This window comes from Centruroides vittatus, unplaced genomic scaffold, assembly GCF_030686945.1.
Source record: "Centruroides vittatus isolate TY-2023 unplaced genomic scaffold, ASM3068694v2 contig_349, whole genome shotgun sequence".
In the NCBI taxonomy this organism is placed as follows: domain Eukaryota; kingdom Metazoa; phylum Arthropoda; class Arachnida; order Scorpiones; family Buthidae; genus Centruroides; species Centruroides vittatus.
The window spans coordinates 224604-243383 of record NW_027122172.1 but is presented as its reverse complement, the minus strand read 5'-3'; the positions used below and the strand labels follow the sequence as shown (position 1 = coordinate 243383).

The 18780-nt window shown below is 31.8% G+C and overlaps 1 protein-coding gene across 4 annotated transcripts in view; it reads right to left on the bottom strand.

Annotated features, from left to right (window-relative positions):
• LOC136974385 (copine-5-like) overlaps positions 1-18780 on the bottom strand; it is a 71725-nt gene that overhangs the window by 25826 nt on the left and 27119 nt on the right. For 2 of the 4 annotated variants that reach the window (XM_067269244.1, XM_067269246.1), the window contains 6 exons: positions 16503-16542; positions 8229-8305; positions 8096-8127; positions 7680-7708; positions 7488-7591; positions 851-997 (listed from right to left, as the gene is read on the bottom strand). In XM_067269244.1, coding sequence (XP_067125345.1) covers positions 851-997; positions 7488-7591; positions 7680-7708; positions 8096-8127; positions 8229-8305; positions 16503-16542 — 429 coding nt within the window. The remainder of the gene's footprint in view (positions 1-850; positions 998-7487; positions 7592-7679; positions 7709-8095; positions 8128-8228; positions 8306-16502; positions 16543-18780) is intronic. The other 2 variants (XM_067269245.1, XM_067269247.1) reach the window with 1 other exon arrangement.

The following is an 18780-nucleotide window of genomic DNA, read 5'->3' as shown; positions in this document are numbered from 1 at the left end:
TCATACTTGATATTCAATATAAGAGCAAAAACTATGTTCATTACTTTATCTTTTACCAAAGATTTGTTAAGCATATTCATTTGTATGATGTTATTAAATTACAAAAAAAAAATCTTTTTAAATATGTTTGTAAAATCAAACTATTCATAGAACAATTAAAATTTATGAATATTTTTATATCTCCATTTGTTATGCATCAGATTTAATAATGCTTTCTATTGATTTTTAGTATATTTCAGAATCTCTGCCTACAGTATCATCATCATTATAAAAGAAAATTTGCATTATCATGTAACAAAATATTTATGACAGAACAGATACTTTATAAATCTGGCAAGAATCCTAATACTAATTCTTCAATTACATCCAAAATAAAGTAAAATGCAGTCTATTGTAATCAGGAATATTGTGATCAGTCATCTGATATCATAATTATCATGTCTCAAAACATGTAAGCAAAAATATACAAAACACCACTTTAAAGATGAAGTTACCATCATCATTAAAGCACTGGTTCACACTTGATAACTTAAATGTTAATTATTTGCCTATAGTATACTAGTTTAAATTTCTAGTTATTCTTACATTAATTGTATGCTAGATGAATTATTAATTAATAAATCTTCAAGTTATATAAATCTTTATTTGTTTTAACATGCGCTTATAATGTCAGATTTAATAAAACCAGAATTTAAAAAGTCTAGAAATATTTATTTATCCCAATTAATGTTACTCATATGTCATCATCAGTATAAACAAATTAACAGTTCATAGAAAAAAGCTAATATAATATTTAATCTGAACAAATACAAGATTAAAAGATAATAAACATTTAATATGTTTTTCTTACTTTCCACTTTGATTCCAGTCGTAGCATTCTATTCTTAACATTCGATCATAATCACCATTACACAGTGTAGAAACATGTATAGAGAATGGTTTCCAAACTGGGTTTAATGTTCTTTTGATAAATTCTGTTCTATGAACAACAGTATAACTGGAAACAGAAATACATTTATTAAAAATTTTAGTTTAAAATTTACTTATGAAATTAAAAATCTGTATAACATAACTTAAATATTAAATACAAATTACTTTTATATAAAATGAAGATTATAAATCAAAAAATATATAAGAATAACTTCTGATAGAATTTGTGTAAGCATTTTATAAGTCAGCCAATTGGCTAAAGCATTTAAAATGTCGGGCTACTGCTCTTGGGGATTAAATCAGAGAAGTCAAAAACCTCTCTGGAAATTTTTGAATCATTTTTCCAAATATGTAAAGCCCTTCTCTCTCAGACCAAATCAAATCTACGACTGGCTTTAAAAAAAAGACCATCCTAGTGTCTAGAGTGTAAAAGATGTAAGGCAAAAAAAAAAAAAAAAAAGCATCATATAAACTTTAAATGCATAGAAACCAATCAGAATGTACTGATTTATCAATGTAGAACTGCAATATTTGCAAAGCACAGTATAATGTTTCATAATTCTGATTAATATACAATAAAGAAGCAACAAAAATTCTATTTTTCTATATAAAGCATCAGAAATCAAATTAATTTCTAATTTCCCCCTTGTTCTACAGTTTTTTAACTCATAGTTTGTCTCTATCATCATTAGAAATTACATCATACTCTAAATTATCCATGTGCAGATTATATGTACATGTCTCAATAAAAATTTACATCTTGAATACAAATATTAACATTAAAATAATAAAAATTCCTCATTGTTAATTCTTGCTATTTAAAATGGCATGTTGAAATGTCAGAACTACTTCCAGAACATCAAGGCATAAATTAAATGGCCTAACAAGTACAGTAAGCGTGTTTGATCCTTGATCAATACAGCTTTACTTACATGTATAGTGTATTGTTTTTCTATTAAATAAGTTGTAAAATTGTTTGAAGAAAATATCTTAAAAATCATTTTTATCACAAAATTAATGATGTTTTATGATGATATCTAGCTGGCAACCTTTATTCTTGGTTAATAATACAGTAAAACCTGTGTAAACCAGAATCGCACCATACCAAGTACTTTTTTCAGGTTTGCAAGTTTCCATTTTAATCGAGTTCCGATTTGGACAGGCTTTACTGTACAAGACATTGATTGTTAACTGCACGGCTCTACATCAATAAATTTTTTTGAATTTTCTGTTAGTTAATTAATTATCATTGCCAAAATGTATTTTATTCATAATATATAAACAGTTATGTTAAACCAATACATCGCCAACTGCCATAAATAATCGGGCTAACTTTTGGATATATACGATTAAAGTATATAAATAAATTTGGCACTTGAGGTAGGCATTAGGCACTATCTCTTATTAAAATTAATTATTATAATAATTTAAATAATTTAGATTAATTTAATTTATAATAATTATAATACGAGGCGTGTTTTTAAAGTAAGTACCGTTTTGAAATTAAAAAAAACAAGCAAACATTTTTAACAAAATTTTTATTTATATGAAAGCCCATATTTTACACTACTTTTCTACATAATTCCCATTAATATTGAGACACTTATCGTATCGTGGAACCAGCTTTTGTATTCCATCATCAAAGAATGTTGCCGCCTGATGAGACAACCACTGCAGAACGGTCGTTTTGACTTCGTTGTGAGTGTTATGGCGCTGCCCTGCCAGATGCTTCTTCAAATTCAGAAACAAATGATAGTCACTCGGCACTAGGTTGGGACTGTATGGAGGGTGGTCTAATTGTTCCCAGCCAAATAATGTGATTAGGTCTTGAGTTTGATTTGCCGTATGTGGACAAGCATTATCGTGGAGCAAAACGACACCCTTGCTCAGTAAGCCCCGCCTTTTGTTTTGTATTGCACGGCGCAGTTTTTTTAAAGTCTCACAGTATGCAGCTGAATTGATTGTTTCACCATGAGGCAAAAAATCAACAAGCAACACTCCGTATCTGTCCCAAAACACCGTGCACATGATTTTCTGAGCAGAAATTGTTTGCTTGAACTTGACTTTCCTTGGAGATGATGAATGTCGCCATTCCATGGATTGTTGCTTCGATTCCGGTGTAACGTAGGCTACCCACGTTTCATCGCCTGTAACAATATGGCTTAAAAAATCATCTCCCTCGTCACTGTAGCGCTCAAGAAAAGTCAATGCACTGGCCAAACGTTTGGTTTTGTGCTCCTCCGTCAACATTTTCGGCACCCAACGGGAACACAACTTCCGATAATTTAATCGTCCGGTCACAATTTCATAGAGAACACTTCTTGAAACTACAGGAAACTCTTTAGATAAAGATGAAATCGTGAATCGTCTGTTCTCTTTCACTCTACAGTCCACTTTTTCAATCAAATCGTCGATAATGACTGAAAGTTGCCCACTTCGTTCCTCATCGTAAATGTTTGTGCAACCATTACTAAAGGCCCTAACCCATTTTCGTACCATTCCATCACTCATAACGCTTTCACCATAAACTTCACTGATTTGGCAATGAATTTCAGCCGCTTTCGAGCCTTTAGCACTGAGAAAACGAATAACAGCACGCACTTCGCAGTCGGCGGGATTCTCAATGAGTGGCGGCATTTCAATAATACGCAAACAACAGTAAACACAGTCGACTGGCTCCATAATGGCGTTTGTGGCTTCCCAACAGATGTAGGTACACAGCACGCATGTACTAAGTGCCGACTGCAGCGCTTTAGCAGCGTTATATTAAAACGGTACTTACTTTAAAAACACGCCTCGTAATTTAAATTATTTAAATTATTAATTTTAAAAAGAGATGGTGCCTAACACCTACCTCAAGTGCCAAATTTATTTATAATCTTTAATCGTATATATCCAAAAGTTAGTCCAATTATTTACGGCAGTTGGTGATGTATAGGCTTAATGTTATCAGGTTTGGTGAGTGTTTATTAGTTATGTTAAATTTAATATGAAATAGTATATAATAAGGAATGCTTACTGGAACCAAGTATCAGAATTAAATATATTCACACCTTTAACGTGTCCAGCATAACGTTAATTTCCATAAAAACGTTTTCGATCCCTTTCAGAGATCTTCATCAGTTAAAGATTACCAAGAAACGAACAACAAATTCTAATTTAAAAAGAACGAATATTTCAAAAACTGGTCGTGCATCTAGCGGTGAAAACGTAAATGCGTTCCTAATGACTTCACCACTAACGTGAAATTTAAACATCCAAAATAATTCTAGTCCCCCGTATATAAATTACCCAACGGTAAAAACATTATTAGACAGGAATGAAGTGAAGCGGCTTCTGCGGAGACGTAAAATTATGTCATATCCGTTTTATAGAAAGACTTCCAGGCGGTTGATAAACTGTCAGAGTCTCTATGATTGATGCAGTGTTTGCTGAGATGTGCCTTGTGTATCTCCATTTTTTCTGTGTGTTTCACCGCTTGTGCTGATCTGGTAGGTTTAATAATCTCCGCCTTGTCCCAATAAACCATGACATCCTGCTCCTTGGCAAATGCAGCAAGTACCGTACTATCAATGTTTTTATTGACTGCGTATTTATGTTCCTCGATCCTTTTTTTCAAATTCCTCATGGTAGCGCCTACGTAAACTAGGTCGGAGTTGAATCTATTATCTCTCAACATCAAGTAAACTCCTGTGAGGGTATCATAACTATATCTTTCCTTATCATTTCTCAAAAGCCTATAGACCGTGGGATTACGTCTATAAACTATGCGTATATTCCTTTTTCTGGCCACTTTCTTAGTAACTTGGTTTAAAAACGGTATGTAACTAAGGACAATCCTTTCTTTCTGCTCGTTCTCCTTTATACGTCGGTTGTGTGGCTGGAAGGTCTTAATAAGGGTATCCACCGTTTGTGTTCTGTAACCATGTTGAAGCGCTATTTTGCGTATGTAATCTAACTCTCTGTACGTATCATATATGCTGGTACAGTGCGTGTGAGCTCTCTTTATCCATGATTTAAAAGCCGTTAATTTTAAGTGTTCCGGGTCTGATGAATTCCTGGAAATGATGTAAGGTTGATAAGCCGGCTTGCGGTATACTTTTGTTACTATGTGTCCCTCTCTACATATAATCTCCAAGTCAGGGAAATTAACCTATCGCTCACTTTCCTGTTCTAGCTTCAGTGTGAGGCCATAGGAGTTATCGTTGACCAAGTTTATGAAACGGTTTATATTCTGCTTATTCTTCCACAAAAAGATGTCATCAACGTACCTTGCGTAAACCACTGTATCTTCCTGGAAGTTAGGTAGGATGTAGTTTTCCAATTTACGTAGGACAAGCTCACAAATTAAAGGCAAAGTGGGGCTACCCATTGGTACACCACGCTCCTGTAAGTATGTTTTTCCTTCAAAGCCAAAGAATGACATATGAGAAATTAAATGAGCCAATTCTAATATGTCCTTATGATGTTTCGATGGATTCTCGATGTTATTGAATAGAAAATTTCTCAGTTCACAGAAACAAGGCGGTAATTTAATGGATGGGTATAACGCTTTGTAGTCTAGTACAGTCATGTATTCATTATCCATGAGAGCAATGTTCACAAGTTTCCGGAGTAGTTGTATGGAGTTCTTAATTGAAAAAGGGGAGTAGGGTATTCTTTCACGCAAAAACTTAACTAACTTCTTTTCTATTAAGTAGGTAGGCGCACTGCATTTTTCTACCACTGGGCGTAACTGTGAACCCGGTTTGTGTGTTTTCTCGAAGGCAAACATTCTAGGCGTCCTTGGAGCTTGCATGGTGGCCCTTTCCATATGTAAAAGATTAAGAACTCCATACAACTATTCCATACAATTAACAAACATACTTACAGGAGCGTGGTGTACCAATGGGTAGCCCCACTTCACCTTTAATTTGTGAGCTTGTCCTACGTAAATTGGAAAACTACATCCTACCTAACTTCCAGGAAGATACAGTGGTTTACGCAAGGTACGTTGATGACATCTTCTTTTTGTGGAAGAATAAGCAGAATATAAACCGTTTCATAAACTTGGTCAACGATAACTCCTATGGCCTCACACTGAAGCTAGAACAGGAAAGTGAGCGACAGGTTAATTTCCCTGACTTGGAGATTATATGTAGAGAGGGACACATAGTAACAAAAGTATACCGCAAGCCGGCTTATCAACCTTACATCATTTCCAGGAATTCATCAGACCCGGAACACTTAAAATTAACGGCTTTTAAATCATGGATAAAGAGAGCTCACACGCACTGTACCAGCATATATGATACGTACAGAGAGTTAGATTACATACGCAAAATAGCGCTTCAACATGGTTACAGAACACAAACGGTGGATACCCTTATTAAGACCTTCCAGCCACACAACCGACGTATAAAGGAGAACGAGCAGAAAGAAAGGATTGTCCTTAGTTACATACCGTTTTTAAACCAAGTTACTAAGAAAGTGGCCAGAAAAAGGAATATACGCATAGTTTATAGACGTAATCCCACGGTCTATAGGCTTTTGAGAAATGATAAGGAAAGATATAGTTATGATACCCTCACAGGAGTTTACTTGATGTTGAGAGATAATAGATTCAACTCCGACCTAGTTTACGTAGGCGCTACCATGAGGAATTTGAAAAAAAGGATCGAGGAACATAAATACGCAGTCAATAAAAACATTGATAGTACGGTACTTGCTGCATTTGCCAAGGAGCAGGATGTCATGGTTTATTGGGACAAGGCGGAGATTATTAAACCTACCAGATCAGCACAAGCGGTGAAACACACAGAAAAAATGGAGATACACAAGGCACATCTCAGCAAACACTGCATCAATCATAGAGACTCTGACAGTTTATCAACCGCCTGGAAGTCTTTCTATAAAACGGATATGACATAATTTTACGTCTCCGCAGAAGCCGCTTCACTTCATTCCTGTCTAATATTGTTTTTACCGTTGGGTAATTTATATACGGGGGACTAGAATTATTTTGGATGTTTAAATTTCACGTTAGTAATGAAGTCATTAGGAACGCATTTACGTTTTCACCGCTAGATGCACGACCAGTTTTTGAAATATTCGTTCTTTTTAAATTAGAATTTGTTGTTCGTTTCTTGGTAATCTTTAACTGATGAGGATCTCTGAAAGGGATCGAAAACGTTTTTATGGAAATTAACGTTATGCTGGACACGTTAAAGGTGTGAATATATTTAATTTTAATATGAAATTAAAAACTAAATAAAAGAAAACTCAATTAGCTTTAATTAAAACAAACTTGCAGATCATCCATGTTTCAGCATTATCTGTGCCTCCATTACCAAAGGGTAGCCCAAATAATCAGGAGTATATTGTAATATAACTGTAATCAATGTAACTGCATAATAATAAAAGTCATATTAACTTATAACTGGAGTTAAAGTTAATGGAATGATTTTTTGATTTCCTTTCATACATCAGAGTTTGATATTGTAATTCTTACATCCAACTATTCTGCTCATATATATATCTACATATCACCTTCAGCAAAAAACCTGAAAAACAATTACCTACTATCTTCATTGCATCTTTTAATGGTCAGAAAAGGATCCGATCGTCCAAAAAAGTCCTTTCTGTCAAGTTTTTTAGCATAAAATTGCATCGTTGCCACTTCCTTGCAAAATAAAGCAAAGCAAACTATTTTATATAACTTATTGTAAATCAATTTATAAATAAAATACAAAAATAAATTCAAATCTTACTCTTGAACTCGTTACCTCTTCAGTTACAACTGTAAAAAGAAAGTACATAAATTTATAAAATTCAGCAAATATATTGAACTAAATTCTTAAATTATGAACATAAATTTGAAGATTTTGGGTTCTGATTAAAGTTTAGAGTTCTGCTGATAGAATTTTATGATCACAAATATGTTAAACAGAAGGAAAAAAATATGATTTCTTAGAGCAAGTCTGGGTATTTTTAAAGATGCTTTCACTCAGCTAACTTTAAGCTATTAAGCTTAAAGTTAGCTGAGTGCCAGGGAAAGTTACAAGTCCATAGTAGGTGTGGCAAGTGATTAGTATAGTTGTATATATTAAGACGGAAAATTTGTCAAATATGTTATAAAAAGTTATAAAATTCATTAAAAGTTACATCTTAAAATGAGGAGACTTACATATTATTTTTCCACAACTCTTTCCTCCGCTACTGAAACAAATTAAAACAACAACAAAAAAAATAAAAAACATATGAATGTAACAAATAAAAAAATGAATAATTTTCTACATAAATCAAATTAATTTTCCTACTATAACTGTCTTTCTACTTGTGATCCATGTGATGAGACTATTTCTCCTAAAGAAACTTCCATCCTTCCCAAAAAATCCTGCAATGAATATATTTATAAAATATTTTCAGAAATTCTGTTAGAAGTATTTAAATGTTAAAAATATCACTAACTAAATTAGAATATGCCATAAAACATTAGCTTAAAATAAATCAAAATTTATTTGTTTAATAGTATCTGATAATCAGACATTACAGAATTCATAGAGAAATTTGCTTGCTTCCAAGAGGCATAAAATGTTAACAATTAAACAACAAGGTTGGTCAGGCCAATCTGATAGCATGCTCCACAAAATTGAATCAAATATTAATTTTGTTTAAAATAAATTTTATAAATTCTTGAAATCGAGTAGTTGTTCAGAAGAATTTTTCTACAATCCGACTAATGCCATATTGTTATCGGGCTAGAAATCGGCTATCGTATAATTATAATTATTAAATTTATTAAGAGATGGAGTCTAACGTCTCCCTCTAGTATCAAATTGTTTCATAATTTATTAGTATGATAGCCAATTTCTAGCCCGATAACATACGGCATTAGTCGGATTTGTTTATAATTTACAGGGTTGTAATGTTGTTGTTTGAAGAAGTTTTCACTGAATATACAGTAAAGGATATGGTTTATAGATTCCAGAAGAACCATGTAGTTTTTACTATAACGTACAGTGACCGTAAATGAAAACATTCAGTTTCCTTTTGTGTATGTGCGTGGACATGCACAATGAATGGATTGAACAGAACATACCACTTAGGTAACGAAAGTGAAGTCATTGCGCATGCACATGGACATGCGCAATAAATGGATTGAATGGAACATGCATGTGCACATCTGACACACACACAGAAGTCCTAACATAAGCACTTCACCTATAGCAGTGTTTCCCAACCTTTTTTTCCTCGCGAACCAAAAGAAAGGTCCGAAAAAATTTGACGAACCCCCTATGTAGTCGTTAATAACAGGTAAAAATAAGCAATAAAATTTGATAGAATATATATTTTACATATTGCAGAATAATTGATTATATTAATCGTGAAACATTTAAATAAAACATTAATAAGACTAAAATGGTGGCTATAAAAGTTGAAAACAAGATAAATTTAACAAACTGGTTCTAATGTTTTACATTTGGAAAAACTCTTAATGGGATATTTGTGGCTGTTTGATAGAACAAAGCAATTCAAAGTTAGGCTCAATATCTGACAATTTCAGTTTTAGATCAGGTTCTGCATTTAACCTGTTTCTGTATTTATCTTTCAGATAAGTATATGTTGAAAATCCCTTCTCGCATAGATATGTTGTGCAAAATGGTAATAGAACTTCAATGGCTTTTTTTGACAGAACAGGATATTCATTTTGTATACTGAGCCAGAAGTCAATTAAAGATCGATCTTTAAAAATTGCTTCTAGAGAACTGTCACAAAATAACTCTACGAGTTTTTCTTTTTCCAGTATATTTAGAGAGGTTTCTGAACTTACATTTCCTTGAAATGGATTACGTATCCAGTTGTTTGAGATGGATATATTGCATCTGTTGGGAAAATAGTCGTTGAAAGTTAATCGAAGATAGTTCAGATGTTCACATATACTCCTTTTAATGTTTTCGTCAAGTTTAATTGAATTTTCTGATCAAAAAGTGCTGACAGAATCGAAACATACATACTCATTCATCTGCAGGCATTGAATCTAAAAATTGATCTTTTTCAACATAGCCTCAATTCTATCATGTACACTGAAAATGGTGACACCCTCGCCTTGTAAAGACATATTTAATTCATTCGGTTTACAAAAAATGTCAGCTAAATACGCAAGCTTTTGCAGCCAAAGAACATCGGATATACAAGAAGACAAATGAAACGGATGATCAATAAAAAATGCTTGAACTTCAGACTTCAATTCAAACAAACGCGTCAAAACTTTACCACGGGAAAGCCATCTAACTTCTGTGTGAAGTAGTAAAGAAACGTGGAAACTTCCAAAATCCTCACAAAGCGTACGGAATAGACGGCAATTTGTAGCACGCGATTTTATAAAGTTCACAATTTTCACAGCTTCACTTAAAGTAGTAGATAACTCTGCAGGAATATGCTTACATACTAAAGCTTGTCTATGAATACAACAATGAGTCCATTGAATTTTCTCGTTGATCTTCTTCACCCGTGCCACAAAACCAGAAAATTTTCCTGTCATTGATTTTGCACCATCTGTACACACACCCACACAATAAGACCAGCTTTTTCTATTCTTTTCAAAATACCCATTGATCATATCGAAAATCGCTTCTCCAGTTGTGTAGGTTTTCAAAGGTTTTGCAAATAGTACATCTTCTTGAACAATATTCGTAAAAAGATATCTAACGTAGACAAGCAAGACTGCGGCATTTGTTACATCCGTCGATTCGTCAAGTTGAATTGCAAAATAATTCAATTTTATTCTTTTTAGAAGTTCGTTCTCCACATAATTAGCCAAGTCATTAATTCTACGCAACACCGTGTTGTTTGATAAGGGAACTAGCTCAATTTTCTTTGCTGCCTTTTCCCCAAGCATACATTTGGCGATATCTTTTGCACATGGTCCAATTAAATTTTCTGCTATTGTATGCGCTTGTCCAGATCTTGCAATTCTATAACTTACTTGAAATGATGCTTCGAGGGCCATTTTACTATCTTCGTTCGAAGTCAAGAAAGAAGAAAATCTACACTTTTTGATATCTGCTAATTTTCTTTTGAAATATTCAAGAGGTTTATCTTTGTGTGTCGGATGTTTTGTTTCAATATGTCTACGAAGAAGTGATGGTTTTAAACTGCTGTTGGCAAGAACTTCGTTACATATAACACAAAGCGGTTTAGGTTCCGACTCATCCCCAGTAAAATGAAAACCCAATTGTAGATAGTCGCTGTCATATTTTCGCTTTTTCCCTTTTCTATCATCATTTCCTTTGTTTTTCGTCTGGTGAAACGGTACCTCACTACAGCTTTCAGTACTATCGTCTCGATTATCGTGTCTCGTTTCTAAACGACCCGTTTTTAACCATCGATCCATAATAAAAATAAGCTATAATAATAATTAAATTAATAATTATTAAATCATTTACACGAGAACTCGACAGTCACAGTATCACTATCACTCGAGCTTTACAAGTGCTAAGCCTATGTATGAACGTCGGTTAATACAACACTACTCTCCCAGTTTCCGGTTGTGAACAAGTATCTAATTCTAAAATCTGTAGTAAACTGCCTTAATTTGATATTTATTTCCAATTGTATTGTAAAAAAAAATATTACATAGAAGGGAAAACTGCTGCAATGATTTTAAATATAAAGCAGAACATGATACTAATCACATTGATAAAATGTTTTAAATATAAATAAATGTTTGTAATAAAAAGAGAATAGTATTTGATTACTTGAATAAGAGGAATAAATTATAATGTATAAAATTGTTGATATAATTTGATATTGATAAAGTAATTTTGAAAAACAAATAAGGAAAAGAGAAATGAAAATATTGAAATTTATTATAGATTTCTTAACAAACAGGCAGCGAACAATCTGTTTTACAGTGGGTGTGTTCTTTAATTTTTGTGTTTTTGTTTTGTTTTTTTTTGCTTTTGATTTTAATGGCGTTTTAAAAAATCCGCCATTACAATATTATTTTCGCGAACCCCCTCTGCAAACACTGCGAACCCCCAGGGTTCGCGAACCACCGGTTGGGAATCACTGACCTATAGTAAAGTGTGCTAAAAAGAAAAAAAATTGTTTTGTTCAGTTTAAAAGTCAAATTATAAAAAATGTTTGTCCTTATATTTTAATTATTTAAAAAATATAACATATTACTATATATAACAACTAAACAAATATAAAATTAAATACAGAACACGGCTGGCGTTATTCACATTTAATAAATATAAAATATAAATACGACTTTACAAAGTTGGAACTTTGTCTTGTCTTTACTTCTGCCGTTCACACCATCGGCAGTCTTTTAGAATTCACAGTCCCTCGGAGACGACCTTTCTTTTGCAGCTACTGCCTCCGTAAAAGAATGTAAAACAGGTAAAAAGCATCTTCTGGTGTCATTGCCACAGTTAAAATATCACATTTTAAGTAAAAAATTAAATACAGAACTTTTACCTGTTTTACATTCTTTTACGGAGGCAGTAGCCTCAAAAGAAAGGTCGTCTACGAGGGACTGTGAATTCTAAAGGACTGCCGATAGTGTGAACGGCGGAAGTAAAGACAAGACAAAGTTCCAACTTTGTAAAGTCGTATTTATATTTTATATTTATTCAACAAATACAGTTTTTGATTAAAACCAGGTAATATGACAAATTATCAAACTATGATTAGATTAAGTTAATAATTACATACAAAGTAATTTGTCTAGAGGTATACGGTTTGTCATGATAATTTTAATAATTATAATATTAATTTTAATTCTGAGTGACTTGTATGATTGTATCTAAATTAATAGTTCTGGAAGTGAAGATTAGATGGAGGTCTAGGTAGCATAACTGGAAACACATTTGCATAGTATGCAATAGTTACAGATTCAAGTCCTGCTCTGGGCCATTTCTGTTCTTCCAGAAACTCTAAATTAAAATTAATTTATTGTAATTATTAAAATTATTGCAAGATGGCAGCTTTACTGCCTACCTTTACGAATTACTTTGCATCTAATTATTAACTTATCCTAACCATAGCCCAATAATTCAGCAATTGTCCAGCTTTAACATATCACTTAAAAATAATTTGTTAAATCCCTGAATCAACCTCATGTTGATGTGTATTACTTATCTATGAATACATCTCTCTTTTCTTTTTTAAATTCCAGGTCTTATACTGGAATTTAAAAATTATTTCTTTACAAAAACTTCCTTGTGTTGGTATTGAAAATAAAATTTCCTCAATATAATCATCTTATACACTGTGTACATATATAAGATGATATTTATATTGAGGAGTCAAGCCTCAATATATAGCACCACCCTTGTAGTGTCAACAAATAAGTGACTGAATCTTCAGGTCTTGAAGGGTGACTTAACCAATAAATATTAAATACTAAAGCCTTCAGCATCTGTAAATTACCAAATATAGGATTTTGCATCAAAGATGACTAGTCAGCAAATTGCATGACTTTCAAACTCGCAAACTTGCACTTCTATATAGATCTCATTACTAAACCTAATTTTCACTGTTTGAAGTACAGTGGTACCTCATTATTCAAACTTAATTTGCTCCAGAAAGCTGTTTGAGTGATGATCTGTTAAAGTACCGAACAAATTTTTCCCATAAAGAATAATGTAAATTAGATCAATCTGTTCCAGACTCCCAAAAATACACTTATAAAGATATTTGAACTAGAATTTAACACAAACTCAACAGAAAATTTATAAGCCTAGAATGCCTAAATCATTAAAAAAAATCCAAAAAATGCAAATAAATGAGACAGTTTACAGCAAAGTTTAGTAGAGTTATGCACTGAACAACAGTTACAAGAAGACTCACATGTCCTTTGTTTCACCCATATGCAATACAGAACAGAATATGCTTGTTAATTTTATTAGGTTGAATGGAAAATATTTGTATATAACAGTTGTCATTACTTAACACAGATGTGTAATTTAATTATAACAGTTGTAAACTAACACATTATTTCTAATACTAGATTGTATTCTTCGCTTAGCAATAATTTTGTCTAAGATAGGCACCTCTAGAATTTTTTTTTATTTTTAACATAGTTACTCATTTTTATCAAAGAACATTTTTTAAAGATGACAAAATTAAAGCTAAAATAAAAATTTATTTTAGCTTTAATTTAGATTTAACAGAAATTTAATGTACATTGGCGCCACGAAAAGATCAGTTGAAATTAGGTGGAAAAAACATCAGCAAGATATTAGAAATAACAGAAACAGCACTGCGCTTGCGGTTTACGCGTCAGATCAAGAAATAACAGCGAACTTCGAGAGCGCTAAACTCCTCGTCACCACACGGCATACGGACCGCCTTCGTTGGCTAGAGCAAATGGAGATTTGGAAAGCCTTCAAGTACACCCAACCAATCAATTCGAAGGATGAGATGAAGTTATCTTTAGCATGGCAGGCACTAATTCAAGACAGCGATACGGACCAACGGAGGCAAAATAATTAAAGAGGCCGTTACAGGGAGCTGAATTGGACAAAGATGCGGTTGGATTACGTTTTGGTAGTTTACGTCACGAAGTTAAGCGCATAATCGTATTACGTAAAGTTTAGAATATCGATGGCACGCGGTTTCCATAGATACGGAATCGGACAATTCGAATTTTATCCAGAAAGAGGATATTCTTCGTTTTAACGGTCAAAAAAGAAAATAGAATAAATTTCGCTTGAAGAAGGACCTAGTGAGGGGCCGAAAACGTTAGCGCACAAACTTTGGCAGCACCGGTGACAAGGTTTACGAGAGAATTAAATGGTATCACCCCGGTGTGGATAGGTGAATTGTAAAAATTTATTATTTTTAAGTAAAAATTTGTTCTAGCAGGTCATGTTTATTCAGTCAAATGCCAACTAAATTTTTTGCACAGATATTTGAATACCGAGGTACCACTGCACTTCAATTTAAACACACATTTAATTTACTGCCAATTTCAGAGGTGGTATTATATCAAGGTTTAACTATATATATAGAAAATATTACATAAAAGGTTAGGAAGGTGAGGCAAGATTTCCAAATTGAAAATTTAATCACTATGTTTATGTCTGCCATCCTATAGATCAGTGGTCTCCAAAGTCAGGGTACTCAAAGTGATACTTGGGGTATGCCAAGTTTCCCTTCAAAATACTGTATGTGTGTCCTCTGCAGTTTGTCTAATCTAAGTCATCCTCCCGAAGAAGTAGGGCTCACGATTTTGCTTATTATCAGCCATTTTAATTTAGATAATGTCGAAATGTTAAAAGGTGATCAAAAACAGAAAGTAGGATGTTGTTCAACTTGAATTTTAGTGGAAATTCAATTACAAATAAGTCTTTTCTGCCATAAAATATTTTCAATATGTTCCCAGCTAAATTTTCATGTATAATAGGGTTTGTCAGTTTTTAAAACCTGGTTTTGAAAAACCAATTTTTTGAAGAAATTTGTATAATTTTATACCTGGTTTTTCCCAAGTAAAAAACCGGATTTTAAGCCTAGACTTAAAACATAAAAATTAATTAATTATTTGATTAAAAACATCAACATTTTGACACAAAATCATCTCTGGCATAAAATGGGAATATTGTTAAATACTGTTTCATAAAACTAACTACAAAACTTTTTAGGCATAGGAGGGATTTTTTTTATCCCTCCTATGCCTAAAAAGAGTCCAATTCTGTGCAATTCAAGTTCTGAATGAGACGGTTGGGATCTTATCAGAGCTGTAGAGCAGAGCTATAGGAGCAAAAAGGGACCTCTATAAGCAACCCTTTGCAAGTTACATCCCCCAAAATCGGGTCACACGAGATCGATCGCATAAATATCTTCAAGAACTTGAAAAAGTGACTTTGTCAGCCCTAAGACACTAAAAGAAGGAGTTTTTAGTATTAGAGGGTATAAACAGAAGAACAAAAAATTTAGATTTATTATTTAATGCTTTAATGACAATTAAACCCAGCTCAGTGTGAGAGATTTTTCTATCTCTGGCAATTTTCTGTGGAAAATAAGGACATGGTTGAACAATAGATCTATATACGTTCTTCACTTTCTAAATTCATATTTTCTTACAAAAAATAAGAAATAAAATAATATTTTATAGAAATTCATTGTTATTCGTTTTCCTTCATGGTTTTCTATGGAGTAAATTTTATAGTCTAATGTGATATTCTAGCAGTTCTTTTGTTTTGTTTTGTGTAGATATTAGTTGATTTTATTTTGTTATATTTTTAAAATGTTATAAATATTAAATAAATGAAAAAGTTTTAAAATAAGTTGTAAATATCCCTTATCTCCATTTTTTGGGCAAAAATTCAAAAACCGGTTTTTGCATAAACCCTAATGTATAATGTTTTATATACTTTATATTATATACTAGTAATACAATTGGAGAGAAATGCAAGGAATGTATTTTTAATCTATCTAATTACTTGTACAAATTTGCAATTAGATTTAATTTTTTTACTATGTACAAACAACTAATACTAATTAGTTGTTTGTATTAACCATGGCAGCTTTCTAAATATTAAATAAAACATTTTTTAACTAAGGTAATTAAAAATGCTTACATGTCTGCTCAAACTTGGACTGTTGCTATCAATGTCATAACTGCAAAATAATTTCATTATATAAGTTATTGACATTCAAAGTAAATTCCATGCGAAAAAAATTATTTTTGGATAAGAGTAAATAAATAAAAAAAATTAATGTTATAAACTAAAACAATTTAAACATTCTCAATACAAAAAATAAGTGAAGTTTTTGAGTTGAAATAATTTATAATTTCAAAGCAGATTTCAAAATTCCATTTATGTAAATTGATAATGCACAAATAACTATTTCATTATTTACAGATTATAATTTATGTTAATAAGTTTAGAAAAACACATTAACAAGTTCCTGTATTTTGTAACTTGTTATAAATTACTTTATTATGTAACTTATATAAAATATACAACATACGCAAAATTGCATAATTTACTACAATGCTTTTCTCTCTCTCTCTATGATAATGACAACAATAGAGAATGAGAGAGGATAGTAGAAATATAAAGAATTTACTTTGAATAAATTGGAATTTATGGAGTAAATTAATTTTCAGATTTATAAGAATTCTGAACAATTATGTTATCAGAGTTGTAAGTTCTGTTACTAATTGTTAGAACAATTAATAACAGAACTGAATTTATTCTGGATCATTACTTCCATTAGATTTTTAAAATCGAGAATGAATCAAGAATAGGATTTCAGGGAAAAAAAAGCCTGATAAATACAACTGAACTATTAAATCATCAATGTACATTAATTATTATTGCCTTACCGTCCTTATTCAATTTATTATATATTTGTCAACATGGACATTAATCATTAACAGGACAATTATACTGGTGTTAAGCATTTACACAAGAATGAGGAGAGCTTAATAAAGCTAGCTTAATAAAGAAAGTTCTCTGAAAACATCTCCTCATTCTTGTGTAAATGCTTAACACCAGTATAATTTTATTTATTTATTACACATACTGGATACACTCCTTGATGCAGGGAGCAAAACCATCTCCCAAAAAACAAAACACTTAGATACAATGAACATAAGATCACAAACAAAATCATATATTATTACAATAATAAAATAAATTACAATTTAAATATAAATTAAGATTTAAAAATCAAATGTAATAATTAGTTAAAGTTTAAAGTTAAAGTTTGGAAGCATCTGTCAATAAAACACAAAATAAAAAACAATCAACCAAAAAAAGAAAGCAAATTGCTTACCTATAAAAAAGAAATAAGTTAGTAACAAAGACACGGCACTGACAGATGTTCCCAAACAACACCAGCAGTAAGGCAAAATTTATAGTAGAGGAATCACGCCCCTAAGACAACAGATCAACAGATTTTCTTAGAAAACAAAACACTTTAAACTGATAACACGGTTCCGATAAAATTTTAAGAAATAAAGACCTGCTAAGAACTTTGCAACCAAAAATTTCAACACAACACTTTAAAACGCCCACATTTAGCCAAAATATGCCAGGCATCCACAATTTTGTTCTCAGCACAAAAGTTACACAATTCTCTTGTGTAATTATTTAAAAAGTTCAGTGAATTAACCTAGCCTGTATAAATAAAGACAAAATATTAAGGGAAACATCTTGATTACATAAAGAATTACCGTATTTTACGGACTATAAGACGCACTTTTTTCTTCGAAAAATTGCCTCCAAAATTCAGGTGCGTCTTATACTCCGTATCGTCTTATAGGTATTTAAAAAAAAAAAAAAAATGCTTAAAAATTAAGGTGCGTCTTATAGTCCGTAAAATACGGTATAAAAAAAAGTGACATGTAAATCCTTACACCAACAATTATATATGCTATTATTTATTTTTTCATTAATATTGTATAAAAAATTATCAAAAATGTTAACGAGGAGAAGAGACCAGTCCATTAAATCCAAATCATTATTAATAAGATTAATACCATGATTATTACAGGTATCAATAAAATAACGTGTCCAATCTATAGACTTTTTTTAAGTATAAATTTCAGACAAACTTTTAATCTTGATGATTATTGTCTGAGTAAAGTTCTGATAATCCAATTTTTTATCCTACTAAATATTATAAATTTTATAGGGGTCAAAGCACATTCCATCATAATTAAATAACCTGGGTTACAATGAGGTAAATAGAATAAGTTTTTAATGAATTCAGTCTGTATACCATCACCATTGGTCGAGTTAAAACCCCAAATCTCTGAAGCATATAACAAAGAGGGCAAAACTACAGTTTTCAATAAACATAAATAATCAGTCAAATTACGTAATTTGGCAGATCTCCCTAATTGAA